The 19,428-nt window shown below is 32.6% G+C and overlaps 1 protein-coding gene across 1 annotated transcript; it reads left to right on the forward strand.

Moving 5' to 3' along the window:
* Positions 1-13,185: 13,185 nt before the first annotated feature.
* Positions 13,186-14,405, forward strand: LOC111892552 (protein LURP-one-related 6). The gene is made up of 3 exons (XM_023888606.3): positions 13,186-13,661; positions 13,745-13,993; positions 14,074-14,405. The coding sequence occupies exons 1-3, from the start codon at positions 13,350-13,352 to the stop codon at positions 14,215-14,217; spliced, it is 705 nt and encodes a 234-aa protein (XP_023744374.1). The 5' UTR covers positions 13,186-13,349; the 3' UTR covers positions 14,218-14,405.
* Positions 14,406-19,428: the final 5,023 nt, after the last annotated feature.

The raw sequence follows: 19,428 nt of genomic DNA on the forward strand, positions 1-19,428 counted from the left end.
TTAGCGAAGTTAGATGGCTTATTGATTGGTTTAGCCACGTATCTGCCTTTTACCCTCCAAGAGGTTCGTTCCGATAATCCCTTCGTTTCATCTACATTATCAATCGGGGCATACCAAAAGTACTCATCACAACCATCAGCATTATCTTCATCTACCAAGGAAGTTAGCTCAATTGTTTGGTTCTTGGTAACTCCAATGGTGGCGTACGCTTGATTTGGTACAGTTTGTACCTTTCGTTATACCAAAACTTTTTCTTTTAGGACTTTGTTCTAATCTTTAGATGATCGAGCGAACTCAAAAGAGTTTTCAGATACAAGGACTTTTTCTGGTTCGGGTTCGGTTTTAACAAATTCATAACTGTCAACGATGTCCTTTACATAAATTTCACTCATATCATTGTCCTCGTCAAATTCAGAAGTATTGTCAACATCAATCTTGTTTTCTGAACTTAACTTCGTACTCAATGAATCAAAAATCTGTATGGTTCCAGTCTTACTTTTCAATATCATTTTCATCTAATAAGTTTTTAAGCATGTCCTTATGGTCTTTTGACTTAAGGACTCAATTTTGTCCAGACCAATCCTATAGGCATCAATGGTTTCTTCTGACGAGACAATAGATTCGTAGTTATAAAAATCAACATCTATTTCGTCTTCCTTTATTTCAAGAAAGGGCAAAATCATTTTGTGAATCTTTCTGCCAATATCTCAATCTAGATGCAACGGAGTAATATTTGTATAAAGACGCTTAGCGATTAAACAAAAAAAATATTCCTTTGTTTTAAAATTTTAAAATTGTCACGTTGCAAATATATCAATTCGTCTCTTCACCTAACCAAATCTAACTCCTTCTACTCTATCCAAATCCTTTGCTCCTCACTCTTGGAAGACACCCTACTAATTTGATCAGTTAGGTTAGCATTTGTGAGGCGAGTTTGTTTTAGACTAACACTTAGACTAGAAAATTTAGATTGTAAATCATTTAATTCCTTTTCATAGTTAGAAACGGGTATTTTGAGTGTTTTAAGGATAAAATTTACCTTCTTGATGAATTGATCATATTCGTTGATCTGTTCTCCAACCGGTTTCGCTGTAAAGCATCTATCCTCCCTCTCTTTCGCTTCATCATCCCCACCATCTGTATTGTAGCCTCTCATTAGTGACACTCCAGCCGTCACCATCAGACACCTTCCTGCCAACTCATAATCTTATTCCTTCACAATGAATGCCCTGTCATGAGTGGGTTTGCATACTTCCTCATCCTCCGAATTAGTAGATCATACCTCTACTCCACCGAACTCGTTTTCTTCAACATTTTCCTGCACAAGCAACACATGCATCGATTTATCATTAGATTTCTTCTTCTTAGCTTCTTCAAGCTTGCGAGTGTGATAAGCTTCATCGTCTTCACTCTCTTTCTTTTCATTTATTCTTCTTAGCATGCATTCCTTCGCTAGATGGTTTTTGCCATGACAATAATTGCAATTATAGCCCGAGTCACCCACAAGTTTGCTCTCTTTATTTTCCTCTTCTTTCTGAGGAGCACTTTTAATCTCCTCTTTCACCTTCTCCGAACTGTAGCTTCCCTACCAGTTCTGGTTCTTGGCTGGGAACTTCTTTCTTGCAAACCACTTAGGATTGGATACCATAAGTGCATATTCTTCATCTGTCAGATCACATTCAGAAACGTTTGACTCTGTTTCTTCTTCAATCAAATTCTTACCCTTTGAGATAAGAGCCAATGATCCCATTCCGGAAACTACTTTCGTTTCCTTGGCCACAACACTTTCATGAGATTTTAGAATTCCTACGAGCTTCGCCAACAAGTATAATTTAAACTATTCATGAGCTTTAACAATTGAAACCACAACCATCCATTCTGGCCTTATACCATTCATAAAAGTGACTTTCTGCTCGATCACCTCTCTACCAATTCCATGCTGGATCATCTTGCTGAGAAGATGGTTGTAACGATCAAATGTTTGAATGAGACTTTCATGTTGCTTTTGCTTGAAGTCACCAAACTCCGAAAGCATAAGAGTTTTAGTGGAATGTTCGAGATCCTTGTTGGTAGAATACAACTCCTTAATCCGGTCCCAAATCTCCTTTGTAGTGGCACACCTACTCTCCAGACGAAAGGTGTCAGACTGTAAAGTGAATATGATCATCCTCATTTCTTTTACGTTGCTGAGCAGCTTGTCCTTCTCGTCTTGAGTAACATCTTTCACGTCAATCATCAGCTGATTATACTCTTTTTGAGTCTTAATGGTTCTTTGGTTTCCGGTATGAGAAAAAGGACCCACGGTGATTGCCTCCCAGATTAAATATCCGTTTTCCTATGAACCAAGGACATAATCTTCAAAGTGAAGAGCCTAGAATTCATACTCTTGAGTATATAAGATTGGAATCCTTGTGGTCGAACCAATGTTGTTGGAGATGTTAATGGGATTGGTTTGATAGTCGTCGTGAGACATAATGACTTGATCTTTTTACCTGTTAAGAATCAGACTTGTAAAGCGGTATTAGGGTAATATCGAGATCTATGAACAATGTCAATGAAGAGATGATGGCTCAATAGATTCAATAAAAGCAAAAACCCTAAAAAGATATTCTTCAAACATAAGAGATGCATATGATTTACACAGCCTCCTGCTCTGATACCAATTGATGAGATTAAAACGTTTAGATCGATATTAGTCTTAAGCAAATAAATAAAGAACACAATGTAAATAAGTACACCAGATGAATAAATACTTATGTCGAATGATTAATAAGTCACGACCTCAGAAGAACTCTATAAAGAATTGCTACTTAGTAGAGGTGTGCTAGGGTTACAATACGATCAAAGAGAAAAACTATTAAAAGCGTACATACTAAGATGCATGCATACACTATATAAAGTAAACCCTAATAAATGTAATGCGACTGGACAGGCCCATAACCGAGAATACAATAGATCTATACAAAATCCCAATGACGCAATACTTCATAACTCAACAAATACCTTCCGGGTCAAGATTAGGAATTTCACTATGCTCCCACTAGTTCTTAGTAAACACACATGTTCTATTCATTTTTATATAAAAACATAACTTGTGGTTTTACATTATAACGATGATTGAAACATTGAGATGTTTGCTTTATATCTACAAGTGGATCTCAAGCTCTACACATTTTGTTAGGATAACTTGGATTAAGAAAACCTCCAGACTAATCTATATAGATATCTTCTTGTAGATGTCTATTAAGAAAATCGGTCTTTCTTGAAATCTATTTACTATGTCTCATATTAAGAATATGAATTTATAGTAAATAATATCCTTGTTGATCAAATCATAGCTACTTGTGAAAAAGGTTTGATCACAGTGAATGTCATGAGTATGATGAAGACCATAGTTAATAACATGAGTATGAGAAAATCCTTTTACTACAAGTCTTACTTAAATATGTATGGTTATCCATGTAATTTATTCTTTCTAGAAGAATCATTTTTCTCCTTCTAGGCTTGCTATAGGGAGAAATTTTAATCAAGCTCATACTTGATTCTCATACATGGATTACATCTCATTATCATGACTCTAAGTCATTTATCAGATTTGAGATCTGACATAGCATCTTAGTACTTGATGGATTTTCCAAAAACCATTAATAAAAGCTCATCAATGAGAGATTCCATATTTCTTAAGTCATAGATGATTTCTACCAATAATTCGACCAATTTGTTTTTGTGAATAGTTATTATTCAAGTTTAACAATCCTTGTTAAAACTAGTGCCAACTATTACTAAATAAGGTTATGGTTCTTGAGCTGCTTCAAGTTCCATGTACCTCCCATTTATTTTGTCATTAGAAGCTTGCTTTCTACTAACTTAGCTTTCACAAGAACAAGAGAAATCATTCTTTGTGGGTTTGCATATAATAATCTAAGCCACATTTATAGTATTATACAAATATGTGTTTAGTAGATTTTGGGTTTAGAAGCTTTAGTTCAACATCTGCTTCAAATCCACAAAACATTAAGTAAGGTGAGGATGGAGCCCTTCCGTACTAAATCTTATAAAGTGTTTAATCTACTTAGTAGTAGGTATTTGTAATCAAGATACAATTAATAGTGATTGAAGTATTATCCCAAAAAGATTAAAGGAGGATATTTCTATCGATTAGAAAATTAATCATATCAAGTAAGATTTAATTCATCATTTATTATCATTTAAGGCCTTAGATGGTTCTTACTGGTTTGTATCTCAACTTTTGAAACCTTCAACAAAGATTTCACAATTATGCTTTACCACGTAAAATATAATTAAAACTACTGTAGTTGTTAATAAAGTTGATTTGGTATCTTGTGCTTAATCTCAGACATTCATTAGAAAGGAAGTCATACACGAAAGTGTATAGTTCCTTAATTATTTTCTCTACACTTTACTAAAAATATCATTAGGAATGCTTTACATATAAATAAGGTTCACATATGTCAAATAGACTACATTATTTGCCTTCAAAGATCCCTTTTTTGAAGTTGGAATATGTGAATGCCATTTATATAATAAATAACAATGTTAAAGATTAGTTGGATTTAAAAAAAGTTTAAGTCAAAAGTGCTTTCATATAGAACTTAATTTTATTTATAAAAATGTTGATATTTTCTTTATAATTCTATTAACAGATCTAGTCTCATAAATAGAAGTTAATCCCTTCAGAATATGAATATTATCGTTATGAAAAACGATTATGTAAATAATCAAACATTTGAATAAAATAACTGAGGCATAAATTTTGACATGCTAAATTAAAACATACATTGTTCCAAAACAAATATTGTTTTATATTAGAAGTAATTTATGATCTAACCATAAATATTAAACTAAACTCCAAGAGTGTAGTTCCAATTGGATTGTGCTCAGCTAGTACTCTTTAGTAAATATCTACAAGCCATTTACAAATATTTGGTTAACATTTAAGTACCAAGTACCTAAGTGTTATATGAAAAGTATAAGTTCGATCTAGTAGATACAAGAAGTACTAGTCTCTTCTAGACTTTCTTTCCAAAATGAGAGGAGTAAATCATCTTCCAATGTCCAGTTTCTTCACAAAAGAAACAAGATCCATCTATGTGGCTTTTAGTAGATTTCTTGGGCTTAAAGGTGTTCAGTCCATAAAACATGGGCCCCTTAGATCACACTAGGTAACTCTTTTAGCCTTGCATTATTCCAATGTTTAAACTAGCTTTAAATAAAATATCACAATATTTATTGGAATATTGCTTGACATGTTATATCATCATATATATGTTTCAATTATCCAAGACTTCCTAGAAGTCATGAATAACTATTCCTAGCTTGATGTTAGAAGCATCTTAATCATTACAATGATGCCTTTACTAGGTATCATGTTCAGGTTCATTGCGCAAAGCAAATAGTTTAGGACTAGGACCTTTAATTGTATATAATTTTTTATCTCTTACGAGATTGTCTTCTAAGACATGAGCATATTCATTAAAGTTGTATCTATTGAATGTTAATGTTTCATTAAGTCATTACAAAATTTTAACAAAATTCATTAAGTATTTTCAGTATTTAATCTTCAATAATTAATACCCTTTTAGTTTCCAAAAACATTAATTATCAAAGTCTAGGATCCAAGTTGCAAAAAAAATGGTTAGGTATCCTTTATCTCATCAATTTGAATTCAACTGCATAGATATCGATTATCAATTATATCTTACTATATAATTCCTAAATTTATGGGATCATTAATAGTCAATTTAATTAGACATGTTTGATCTCATCTATGCCTCAGAACTCTCTTGCTTGGGTATCCTTTATCACAAAAGATTTGCGATCAAATCGTCCAATTTGAAAAACTTGTGTAATCGGCTTATAACTTGGTTATAGAAATCGCGAAGACACCCCGACCATCAAAAAACAACACTAAGCGGTTAGGTATCCTTTATCTAACTAGTTCATACAAGAGACGTGCGAGTGTTTTTCAAAATCATTGAATAGATTTGAGGTTTGTAAAATAAGGGTCTTTATATATGCTTTATAATTCTAGTTTAAAAACATATGATATCATGGTTATTACATGCATATAATAAACTATGGTATCAATTTTCAAAAGAAAATTACTCTTTCAAAGGTTCTATACAAAAAGCTAGTTTTTATATAATTTGACACAATTCAATTTCAGTAACCGGTATTAAGTTTGAGTGCATTTTAACCTTTTATATCTTTAATAAAACTTCATTTTATTATTTATATATATGGAGTTTGTATAAGTTACAAAAATCACCACTTTAAAACTTATAATGGAGTATTTCAAAATTTGTCGTTATTAACAGTTTTATAAAACTGGGTTTTATTTTTAAAAATAATAACTTGTTACATCTTTTGTCCAATTTTGAAAATCCAAACTCCATGTGATGTTTATTTTGTCCAAAATTATTTTAGCATGTGAAAAACTAATTTTATCAACCACACAAAATAATGCATAAAATAAACAACACAAACATGCATAAAAAGATATGTGCATAAACATAACCAACTAATGACATTTTTGTTAGCAAACACAAAAGTTGTCAAGTCTATTCCTAAAGGGGCATTTAAGGGGACCAAAAAACTTATTGTAATGTTGTTGTAGAAGCTCCCACTTGAGTAAACACTCATTGCTTGAATAAGATTGGAAAAACTTCTTGAATGTTAAAATTCAGCAACTGTCGCTAAAAATCCAACAGCCATTTGTAAACAACATTAGTGACACTTTTCAGAAAATGTCACTGAACATCATGCACACCTTTTAAACTCGAAAATTGCTCTTTTGTCTTCAAAAATGGTTTCAATTTCATTTCTTGTTACATTTTTGTACAAATAAATTATTTCTAAAAACTAATCTATTACTTTACAAAAATAAACAAGAAAACTTATCTATTTAATTTATTACATACCATATGAATAAATAAATTATTTAAACCATTTTATAAAACAACCAACACAACAACATAACAAACATAATGGTCCTTGGCTAGTTTAGGAGCATCATATACATCAACATACACATAAAACAACCTTTGTCTTTCTAAGACAACTTTAAATCACAAAAGATGCATGAAACTTTTGTCATATAAAATAACAAATATTAAATTGTCATAGAAAATATATATGAACTTATTTTTATACAAAACATAAGCTATCCATATTCTCCAAAAACTAAGATTTCAAAACATCTAAAAAATCTAACCAAACTTTCAAGGTGTCTCTGATACCAATTGTTGGGTTTTAGTTCAAAAATAATTTCATAAACTTGAAAAATATGGCAACGGAAGACTTTTATTTTTGAAATAATATAAACATTTTATACCCACTAAGGATCTTCTTGCAAGTTATAGAAAGATTAAAACACCAACCATAGAAGGATGAAGAAATAACAACCTTTGTAGTTCTTTAGGTCCTCTTGGGAGGCTTGGAAGTTGATGAAGAATGTGGAACCTTTGAAACACCAACAATGACTCAACTTGATGTAGATGCTAGTCCAAAACTCTTAAACCCTTAAGCTTTAAATTCATAACCAATGTGAACTTAAAGAAGGATTGAAGATGCAAGTGTTCTTCAAGTTTTCTAACCAAAACTAGAGAGAAAAGGAGAGGGAGGAGTGGATTTGGCCACTTACTAGAAGTGAAGGATGAGCCACTAGCCAAGTGAAAGCTCTCTTATTTATATGCATAAAGTGAAGGTATTAACCATTAGTCATTAGCACTTTAACCAACCTTGTCCCTATAGTCATGAGTGCGTCTCCCATGCCTTTAAAGCAAGGTTTCTTTCCCTTTAAATAATCAAAAACCCATCACTAGCATGCTTGCAAGCATGCTCACGTTTTTTGATGATTAAAAAGAAGTCAAACTTGGTAAATTTTATAAACTCTTTTATAAAATATAGACCTTAACTTTTTGGTAAAAGACAAAAAGTTATTATGGTCCAAAATGTTGTACATGACGTAATAAATCATACCATATGATATATTATGTTACTTGCTAATGAGAATTAAATATTTCCTAGAAATAAATAAATCACAATTTAATTATAAGAGTTTTATTAAATATTTATTAAAATCACTTTCTAATAAATAATCAAATGTATCAATTTGTTGTTAGTGTGACCCATTAGTATCATATGTTATTTAGGAATATCACTTTAATATGACTCTTGAGCATACTGGACCTTTCAAATTTGGCATCTAATTTCGAAAGAGGGGCAAGTTGGGGCCCCGATTCTTTGGTCCATTCAGGATTTCTGCCCGAGTGGCAGGGTTTCTTATGAGTTGGATCTTCCTGATAAGCTCAGTCAGATCCATAACACCTTCCACATGTCTCAGCTCCTGAAGTTGTAGTAGCTGAGGCTGTAGTTATTTCATTGGATGATATTCAGGTGGATAAGAGCCTGAACTATGTGGAGAAGCCTATTACAGTCTTGGATAGAAAACTAAAGATCTTCATAATAAGGTGGTGAAGCTTGTAACTGTGCAATGGAAACACTGGAAGGGCTTCAAATGGAGTTGGGAGCCGGAGGACGAGATGCGTGAGCATTACTCGGATCTTTTTGCGTCAGCAAACTTCGAGGACGAAGTCTAGTTCAAGTGGGGGAGAGGTGTAACACTCAAATCCAGGTATCCCGCTTTTACCCTCAAAGTATTTCATTTTTGGCAAATAAGGATCCTCCGTACGCCGGGCGTACATATGAGTACGCTTAGCGTATGCTTGTGCTTGCAGCGGGAGGCTGAGGTTGGTACACGGGGCGTATGTGGCTAATGACCAAAACCCTAATTTCTTGGCTTGGACACTATTTAAACACACTTATATCATTTGGACCATGGGGGAGCCCATTGCACTTAGTAAAGACCATGGGGGAGCCCATTGCACTTGGATGTAAGACTATAGGGGTAGCCCATGGCATTCCAGGTGAAGACCATGGAGGGAGTCCATGGCAATCCTATGTATATATGTTGCATGGCATTATGTGGTTATATGTTTGTGTATTTTGGGAACTCACTAAGCATTTGCTTACAAATTGGTGGATGTTTCAAGTACTTTTGGGTCTAACGGAAAAGGACCGTTTTGATGGCACAACATGAACTCTCCGCTATTCCGCATTTCTTGTTTTGGTTACTCTGATCTTATGGACATGAGTTTATGTAATGTAATTTTGGAAAAAAAAATATGGTTGTAATTTCTAAATATTAAATGAAAAAAATTATCTAAATTTTTGAGCTGTTACATGGGTCTTCGTTTTCTAAGCCTATGAACATAGGAAGAAGATGTATCAACCCATATATGAGTTCAAAGTTATGGGCTTATGGAAATGTGATGCAGAGAGGTTGATGATTAACCTCTTGGGTTACCCATTCTCAGAGAGTTTTCTCTGCTTCGTATCCAGTGACACACATGACTACTTTTGGGGAGTTAGGTTTTGAACGTTCTGGTGTTCCTGAAATTTTAGAGGGTATTGGCGAATATTTTTAAGTGGGATGGTAGAAGGTGAAGATGGGGGTACTTTCGGAAAGAATGGAAATGTCGGTTTGGTTCCTTCTACAAGGGATTTCCTTATGGTATGCTGATTACCGAAGTTGAGCAAGATGATGAACAAAAGAAACCAGGTGATTGTTTTTGCTTTGCTGCTTCTTTCGTCAGTTTTATTACAATTTTCTCAATTTCTGGATCGAAAATTAGCGGTGTACTAGTACGAAAAGTTCTTGGCATAAAAACTATTAGAAGGACCGTGTCCCTGGCAACAACGTCAATTTTTTAAACTATTGTCACACACAATTTAAGAAAATAATATTTTTACTGCTCGAATATACTAACAGGATAGCATAGGGAAGCAAGGTTGAATCCTTAGGGACACAGCCTAATGGTCAATGCTACTTTGTATAAGGTGCATACTAGTCATAACAGAAAATATAAAAAAAGGGTTTTGATTATTAACTAAAGTCTAAAATTGTAGTGAAATAAACTAAATGAAATCAGTAATAAAAACGAATTTTGTTTTGCTGCGATTTTGCTAGTCATGCATTCAGACCAAATCTGGTTATTCAAAATGTGATTTATTGGTATTGAGAAAAACTAAAAAGCTCCAATATAATCTCTTTTACCTGGTTAAATTAACTAAAACAAGATCTTCAGTTAACCACAACTTTTTACTATCTAATTAAACAAGCATTTAATGAAGATCAGAAAAATTACATTAAGATCTGTGTAAAATGTTCAGCAATACCCACTACTTCTCATAAGCTCGGAAGCGTAAAGGTATGAAATTTCGCTTTATATCAGAGTTAAATCCCAACACGGAAACAATCTAATATTTGTTACTTATTACTAGTTGATTAGAATAATTACGGATTATGTTAACTCATTAACTAGAATGATTTAATCCTAAGTTAGGTGATCAGGCTAAAAAGAATCAAATTCAAACTTTCATTAAGCACAAAACTGAAAATTCTAGATAGAACCACAAATCAAAAAACAGATCTAATGATTGATTACATGAAAAATAATAATATGTGCCGGACTAAATACTAGGGTTTAGTCAGACATGGCTAAAATCTAATCATAACTAGTAAAATGGAATGTTAAAGTACTAAATCTTACTAAACTAAACATAGGAGATGATCCACAACCTTCAGACTTCAGAAAGTGATGAAAAGTAGTAGAAAATCGCCTTCAGAAGGGTTTTTCATTGTTTGGGAACGTCTCTGGTTTAACTGAGACAACATTTGGTATTTATATAGCAGTTTGGTCAGAAAACAAGGGTTCTCACAATAATCACAGCTCGTGCTTGGGGGATACGGTCCATGTTAGGTCACCGCACCTTGAAAATCGTAAAAAAATCAAAAACTGGACTTCGATGGGGAATTACGGCTCGTTCTTCGGAAGCATGGCACATGCTTGCGCTTCGCAAGTTAAAATATCCACATCAGGAGGTAGGCATGACTCGTGCTTGGGAGGCATCGCCCATGCTTCATGACCAATATTTTTAAATCCTTCAAAAAAATCAGAAATCTTCCGGTTAAGTTTCGTAAGTGAAGAGAACCATGTTTGGTGAGACATAAATTGTATTTTGTTTTTTTATCGTTTTGGCTCCAGATAAGCTGCAGATTCGCTCCAGTTATGCTCCAGTTATGCTCTAAAGACTTTCAAACTACCGCTCCACTTCAAAATACCTGAAATAGATACCAATACATAAGCAGTATGGGAGTTCTTATGAAATACATTAGTTGAACATTATTTAAACTAATGCACATGAAAAAACATAAAAAAAAAATGATGCAAAATGGTAATAAAAACTATCCTAAAAAATGCATAAATTGGCATCTATTAATTACTGACTAAGCTTTCGAGCTTACCATTGTTAGATGTTTTTATGATTGCAGGTATAAGTATCATAGATAAAGGAAAGAGAATGGTGAATTAGCCATATTTTATTTTGATAATCAAACTTGTTATGATATGTTTTGTTAAAATTGTAAACTCGACTCAATTCCAATCTTGTATAGCTTTCTTTTGATGTAAGATGATAGCGACTTGTATGATGGTTAATATGAAGTACCCTTTTTTGTTAAGAAAAAAAAATCTTGGGGTGTACTTCATTTTTAGTCGGGTGTTACACAAACATCAAAAATGATTTACTCAATTTTAGAATTGATATTGATGAAGTTTTTGTTAAACGAGTTGGTAGAGGTGATGATACTTCATTTGTTTTGATAGATGGATCAATTCAGGGCCTCTAAAAACTGCATTCCCCAAAATGTATCAATTAGAAAGTTATAAAAGATGCAAGGTATCTGATAGATTAAACATGGGTGGTTTATCATGGGGATGGGCCTTGCTTCCCTCTAATGTGGATCATGTATAGGAATACAGAAGGCTATCTTCGTTGAGCACCTTCTTCCAACCATCTACAAGGAATGATCAATGGATGTGATGTCTATCCAAAGATGGTGAATTTCACGTGGATATCATAAGAAAAAAAAAATTGATCTCTCTCTGAATTCTCATTCACCTGCCATTATTAATTGGATAATTGAAGTTCCCATTAAGGTCTCATGCTTCATTTAGAGAGTCAACTTAGGACGTATCCCAACTTCACGTGAACTACTGATATGGGGAGTGCATATCAAAGCTTCAACATGTGAATATTGTCTCCAAGGGGATGATCAAGAGGTGAATCACGTGTTAACTAAGTGTTCATTTGCATCTGCGGCTTGGGAATGGATCCTCAAATGGTGCAATATTTCCATCCCTCAACTCGAAAATGTTGGAGATGTAATAAAATTTGCTACAAAATGGGGAAATAGCCCAAAAAATAAATACACTCATTAGCATGTTCTATGGTACCCTTTGGTGGATTTGGAAGGCAACATGAGACATAATTTTTAAGAATCTTTATATCTCTCTGACTTTGGTGGCTATAAAAATAATATCTATGGTGTTCATGTGGATCAAAATCAGAAGGGCAAACTATTCTTATAAATGGGTTGAATGGTGTATTTGTCATTTTATTTGCTTATAAAGACTTTGTATTTCATTTTTCCCCATCCGGCTAGTTCTTTGGTAGGCATGGTTTTGTTGTTTTTCTTATTTACACATATTTTCCGTTTTAAAAAAAAATTAAAAGTTGAAGAGAAGAGGTTTTAGAGTTTCTTCAACCACAAACACTAAAATGATAATTATTTAACACCATTTTAGTGATTTCATTCCATCCAACTTCTAAAATGGTGTTTTTTTAGAGGATTTTACATTTGGCCTCTATATTTTGTGCTAAAAAGGAATCAACGCAAAAACGCTGTGACTTTTCAAAGTTGATTGGAATAAAATTGGCCTCTAAAATGATGTTTTAGAGGTTAATTGGAGTTGGCCTTAGTTTTCTTAATTACTTGTATCTTCATTATGATCTATTTGAATAAAATCTTTTTGCATTAACAAATGATAAGGATTATAATCTTCTGACGTGCGTAATTATGTAATTTAATCTGTATAAGAAAAAGATTAATGTATATAAAAAACGAGTTAAGGATACCGTAGACGCATGATATTCAGTGGTCACGAGGAAAAAGTTGATATGATCCAACTGTATTCTTACTTTAATTTAGGACCAATATATGCTCACTTTATTAAGCTTCCACGTCATATTATTCAAAACTTTACATTACTTTCTTCGGGTCCTTGGACATTCAAACTTGTTATATACTAATGTTCTTTGTATCCCACACTCAAGTGAAATGACATGCATTCAACATGTAAATTGCCACATTTATATAATAGTAAAGACTTGCCAAACATTTGATTTCTATACTATATATACATATGCATCTCTCTCTCTGTTTCTACATCTTTAATATTGTTGTTATAAATCAAAACCTTTTAACGGATTCAAGAAAAATGACTACAAAAGTTAAGGAGATGCCGGTGGTAAGTAAGATGTTCTGTTCATCAAATCAGGTTGTTCTAGTGGTTCGATCAAGGCCTCATGTTGTCGGTGGTGGTGGCTTTGTTGTCACAGATTTGGGTAGCCATGAGGTTGTGTTCAGGGTGGATGGCTGTGGTGTTCTTGGAAAAAAGGACCAGATGACTCTCACGGATGCTTACCAAAATCCTTTACTTCTCATCCGTCTAAAGGTAAACTCATACCCTACAATTTATCAAATAAGAACGCTGCTTCTATACATTTTAGGGTTTTGCATGAATTCTTTTTCATGTAGGCAGGCATAGTTGAAGCATTGAGCCTCCATCGACAATGGGGGAGTTACACCCCAGCTTATGTGGGATCTCATCAAAAGTTGCTTTTTACATTGAAAGATCCAAAAGGATGCTTAGCAAACAACAGACCAATTAGGGTTTCCATTGAACAGAAGGATCAAAGCATCTACTGCAAGAATTTTCAAGTAAAGGGTTACTTCCCCGACAGAGAATGCAGCATCGTCGATTCAGGAGGCAACGACATTGCTCAGGTATGCATATGTGTACGTAATCTATATATGCATTTCTCATTATTCGCAGAGTACTGTTTTTTTAACACAGATGATGACAGGTAACGGTGGGCAAGGAGATGAAGGATGTGATGGAAAAGAAGGATGTATATCATGTGGTTGTAAACGCAGGGATCGATCAAGCGTTTGTGGTGGGTGTGATTGCGATTCTTGATTACATTCATAATGGATCGACAAGATGCTAAGGTCGATTCGTTGATTGAAGCGAATGTATGAAGACTTGATTGCTTGAATATAAGAAATTTCAAATATTTTGGTGATGATTAATCGAATACAAGTTACGTAAGATTGAAGAAAAGAATTTTGTAAATGGTGTTTCATAAGAATTAATGTTCTGTTTATTCAATGGATATAGAAAGTTCAAGTTTGTGTATATCCACGTGCCAGAATGTTTGCGGACATTAATCTACATTAATATCTGCAATAATTAATGACACGTCTTGGTTGAAGTGTCATGGTTCATTAATTTTTCTGTAAACAGCAAGGAACAAGTGTCTGTTTTGTTAAATATGTACGATTTAATGTTGTACTTATCATAATTGCATATAAACTTGATTTTTTTTTTTTTTTTTTTTTTTTTTTTTTTTTTTTTTTTTTGAATTAAGTAGCGAATATGAAATGATAATTTTCTAAGGGTATAAAATTGACAATCAATGAAAATTGATAGAATGGAAGAAAAAGTCTTGAAAAAAAAACTCCTGTTAGCATATCTCCATCCAAGACTAAGTTATGTAGTTAACACCTTTGTTATCATTAAAGTGACTATATTTCAACACCATTTATTATCTAAATATGGTTTGTTTTTACACATTATCTTAACGGTTTACATCGAATTTGTCTGATCATGATCAATTATGTAGAATATGAATCGTAAAACATTTAAAATATTATAGATGCGTTAGAATATAAATGAACCTATGGCCAATGAGTTGGTCAAATGCATCCCTAAAAAAGTGATGTTATTTTTTGTTGACTTGTGTATAATGGGGAATGAATTTATATTTACTTTATTATAATATAAACACCTAAATTCATTGTTATATCATAATTTCCGACACATTAAGTTTGGCATAAATTCATATATATACTCTTGAATCTGTCTAAATTTTATCAACATTTCAATGTAATTTGTACCGCAATCTCATATAAATCACACATTATGTATTTAATGATTTTCGGTCTAGTTTTTTTTACATCATTAGAACGTAAAATTTTGTACATCTCTCAAAAAGATGGAAATATGACAATCTTTATGCTAACAGAAAGTTATCACAATTATCACACAAATACAATCTTACTCAAAATAAACAATTAAACGTTTATTTTTCTCGTTTTTATTAAGAATGATGTATTTATATCGATCTCCTTCAAAAAATAAAGATTCAACAAACTTAATTGTAATTATTGCTTATATTATTGCTTAGGTTGTAAGACTTTAAATATTTTTTGATATTCAACAAAAAAGTTATATATATATATATATATATATATATATATATATATATATATATATATATATATATATATATATATATATATATATATATATATATATATATATATATATATATATATATATGAGGTTTCAATTAAGAAAAAAAAAGTTGAGAATGAGAGAATCATTCTCAGCCAAATATTTATTTTGTCGCAAAACACTTAAGTGTACCAGGGAAAATGGATAACGGATAAACATGTTTCCTTAAACTATGTTAATCATTACCTACATATACATAAAAACATTTTTTTTGTTTTTTTTTTATTTTTAAAAAGCTATTTTTATCGAAAACTTATTTTAAATATATCAAAATTCTTAATTTTTTATTCTTTATAAAAAGAAATTCATATTGATAGAGTTTTAAGATTAAAAAAATAGAGTTTCCGCTCTCGTTATTTATAAGTGAATAAAAATCCATTAGATTTTTATTACAATACATTCGTTATTCATCCATGAATAAAACATATGTTTAACTTTTTTTTATAGTTTTAGTATCGTTCATATATAAATATAAAACATAATAAAGTTTTCTTACTTAAAATATATTTATTACATCATCTTTCGTCATATATTATATTTATATATGAATAAAACGTGTATTAATTATCGTCATATTTTATACTTATATATGAATAAAACATTTATTAGATTTTTGATACAGTTAATTTGTTATTGATATATGAATAAGTAGTATAAATGTTACTTAAACTGTAAAAAAAATTTAATCATATTTTTTATTCATAAGTGAATAACGAATGTACTTTAGTAAAAATCTGATGGATTTTTATTCACTTATGAATAACGATAGCTGAAACAATTAAAAAAATTAATTTATCTTAAAACTATATCAATATGGATGTCTATATATAGAGAATAAAAACTTATGAATTTTGATATATTAAAAATGATTTTTGGATAAAAATAGCTCCTTAAAAATAAAAAAACGAAAAAAATTATGTATTTGTATATATTAAGGTAATGATTAGCATAGATTAAGAAAACATGTTTTGTTGGACAAACATGTGTATTCCTTTCCCATTTCCACGGGTACGATAAATGTTTTAGTAGCAAAAATAAATGAGTGGCTGAGAATGATTCCCTCATTCTCAACCTTTTTTATTCTCTCTCTCTCTCTCTCTCTATATATATATATATATATATATATATATATATATATATATATATATATATATATATATATATATATATATATATATATATATAGGGTCCGGTTCCTGTGACGATTCATTTTAAAGTTAGGACTCGTGAGGACACCTTAAAAAACAACGTAAAAGATAATAAGATCACTGTTTTTCAAATTAAAAAGAAAGATAGCACCGGCTTGGTTAAAATATCTTATTTAGTTGATGTTGCTTTTACTTTTCCTGTGAAAGCCTCGGGTGGACCTAACAACTTTGGGTTCCTAAATCTCTTTGACTCCGAATGGTACATAGACAGTGGGTGCTACCGTCACATGACAGGAAGAAAAGAAGAAATAAGAGAGGTTCGAGTGTTAAAAGATGGAGGAAGAGTGAAGTATGGAAACAATTCACTTCGAGAAATAAAGGGTTATGGGATGTTCTCTAATGGCGAATTTTCAATTCGCAAGGTCGCATATGTGGAAGGTTTATAGCACAACCTAATAAGCGTTTCGTAGCTAGTGGTTGGTACAGGATTAAAAGTTTCATTTGATGATGATGGATCAGATCATCGAAAATGAGACCAAAACAGTACTCCTAAAAACAAAGCACAAAGGTGAAATGTATCCACTCAATCTGAACCCCATCAAAATGAAGCCTGCCGTCTGTCTGCTTATGAAAGCTTCTATTAATGATAGCTGGTTGTGGCACCGGAGACTCTCGCATCTCAATTTCAAATACAGTTTATTTATGATATTAGTTGGTATATATTATAAAATGCAGCTTTAATAAAAATACATACCATATTACATAAACTATCTAATAAATGTCAAATAAACATCTAATATATCATCCATAAACAATCTAATAAATCCAAAATAACATCATCGAAAACATAAAACAAGAAATACTATGTGTCTGCTTCTTCACCATCATTGTTTTCCTCGTCGTTGACTTTGTGTTTAAACGAGTGGATATTGTCTCCAATGGCCGTCACAAATGTCGGGTTTTGAAGAAAAGCATTCACATCGACATCCTACAATTAAGTCACAAGCACATTAAGTCACTAATGTTGGGTATTTAGTGTTGCGTCATTGTGGGATTTTTGTTTACTCTATTATATATCCGGGTTGGGCTTTTCCACTCGTTATTTATTATTAGGGTTTAGTTATTTAAGGTGCATGCTTGCACTAGATTTTGTAATCATAATATCGTCTTGTAAACCCTACACGCCTTTACAGTAGCAGTTCTTAATCGAGCTCTTCTAAGGCTGTGATATTTAATCGTACAACATATTTGATATTCATTATGTGTTCTTAATCTGTTTACCTGTTTGAATCTATCGATTATTCTAGAATTAATCTCAACAATTGGTATCAGAGTAGGAGGTTGTGTAATCCATACACATCTCTTCTGTTAAAGAGCTATTAGGGTTTCCATTTTAATAGGATGTGAGTTTGTCGTCTTCTTCGAGTTCATCGATTACAGACGTTGAATCTTGATCTTTATTTTACCCTAAACTCAATTTTAGCTTTACACATCTGGTTCATACAGATTTTCATTAAATCGACAACATGCAGTTTGACGATTCTCATGCTAGTTCAATCAATCTCTCAAGCAACATTGGATTTACAACAAGGATCCCTATTATGTTTCCAAACGACTATGAAGTGTAGGCACTGCACTTTGAAGATTACGTGCTGGGTCTGGAAGATTATGGTTCGTTGATACGGGACCCAATAACCAAAGAGACGTTTTCTCACACAGGTACATAGAGAGTTATCAAGACACAAGCATAGTACAACGATCTTCTTCTCGATGTTACTGATATAGCTAAAGATGAGAAGGACGGCTAATCAACAATGTTAAGGTTTGAATAGAAGGTGACGTTTATAAACGGTTAAGGTTGACCAAACATTCAACCACTACAACCATCTATTGAGTAGGATATTGAAGCAAAAGATCAAGCCAGAACTGATCGAGCAGAAGGTGACATTTATAAACATAATAAGGTTTGAATGGAAGGATGTGGTGTCGACAGTTAAAACACACAAGCAGTTCAAAATATACTCATTGGAAAAGCTCGTTGGTATTCTGAGGTCACATGAAGATGAGGTGACTAGTTAAGGAAAGGTTGTCGCAGGAATGGGTTCGTTGGCGCTTGTGGCAAAGGGAAAGAAGGTTGATGATGATGGTTCAGAGTCTGATCTCTCCGATTTTGAACTCTCTAAAGAAGATTATGCTTTGATGGTGTCCAACCCAAAGCGGTTCGCAAAGAAAATTTTTAGTCGCAAATAAAACCGAAATTGGCAGGGGAGTTACAGTTCTGAGAAGAGAAAGATGAGAGTGCGAACAACTCTCAAAAGGAAGAAGTGAAGAAAGAGAAGAAACTCAGATGTGACTCCGACTATAACTGTAATTATTGTCATGGCAAAAATCATCTAGCAAAGGAGTGCATGCTACGAAATTTGAATTAGAAGAAAGAAGAGGAAGATGATGAGGCTTTATTTCCTCAGAAAGTTGGAGGAAATCAAGAAGAAGAAAAGTTATGATGATGCTAAAGCTACTTTAATTATGCATGAAAATGATGATGAGTTTGGCAGGGTCGAAGTGTGGTCGACTAACTCTGAAGACAAAGAGGTTCGTAGACCAACTCATGGAAGAAGCTTTGTGGCGAAAGGTGATGATTCGCAGTCCAGTGGGAGATGCTTTATGGTAAAAAATGAAGATTCGGAGCTTAGAGGATACGCTATTGAAGGCGG

This window comes from Lactuca sativa, chromosome 5 (genome assembly GCF_002870075.4).
Source record: "Lactuca sativa cultivar Salinas chromosome 5, Lsat_Salinas_v11, whole genome shotgun sequence".
NCBI lineage: Eukaryota > Viridiplantae > Streptophyta > Magnoliopsida > Asterales > Asteraceae > Lactuca > Lactuca sativa.

What these genes read in the sequence shown, in the direction of transcription:
- LOC111892552 (XM_023888606.3), top strand. Translation starts at nt 13,350, where the DNA reads ATGCATCTCTCTCTCTGTTTCTACATCTTTAATATTGTTGTTATAAAT. An exon ending in TACTTCTCATCCGTCTAAAG is followed by an intron (nt 13,662 to 13,744) that starts GTAAACTCATAC and finishes TTTTTCATGTAG; the next exon opens with GCAGGCATAGTTGAAGCATT. An exon ending in GAGGCAACGACATTGCTCAG is followed by an intron (nt 13,994 to 14,073) that starts GTATGCATATGT and finishes AGATGATGACAG; the next exon opens with GTAACGGTGGGCAAGGAGAT.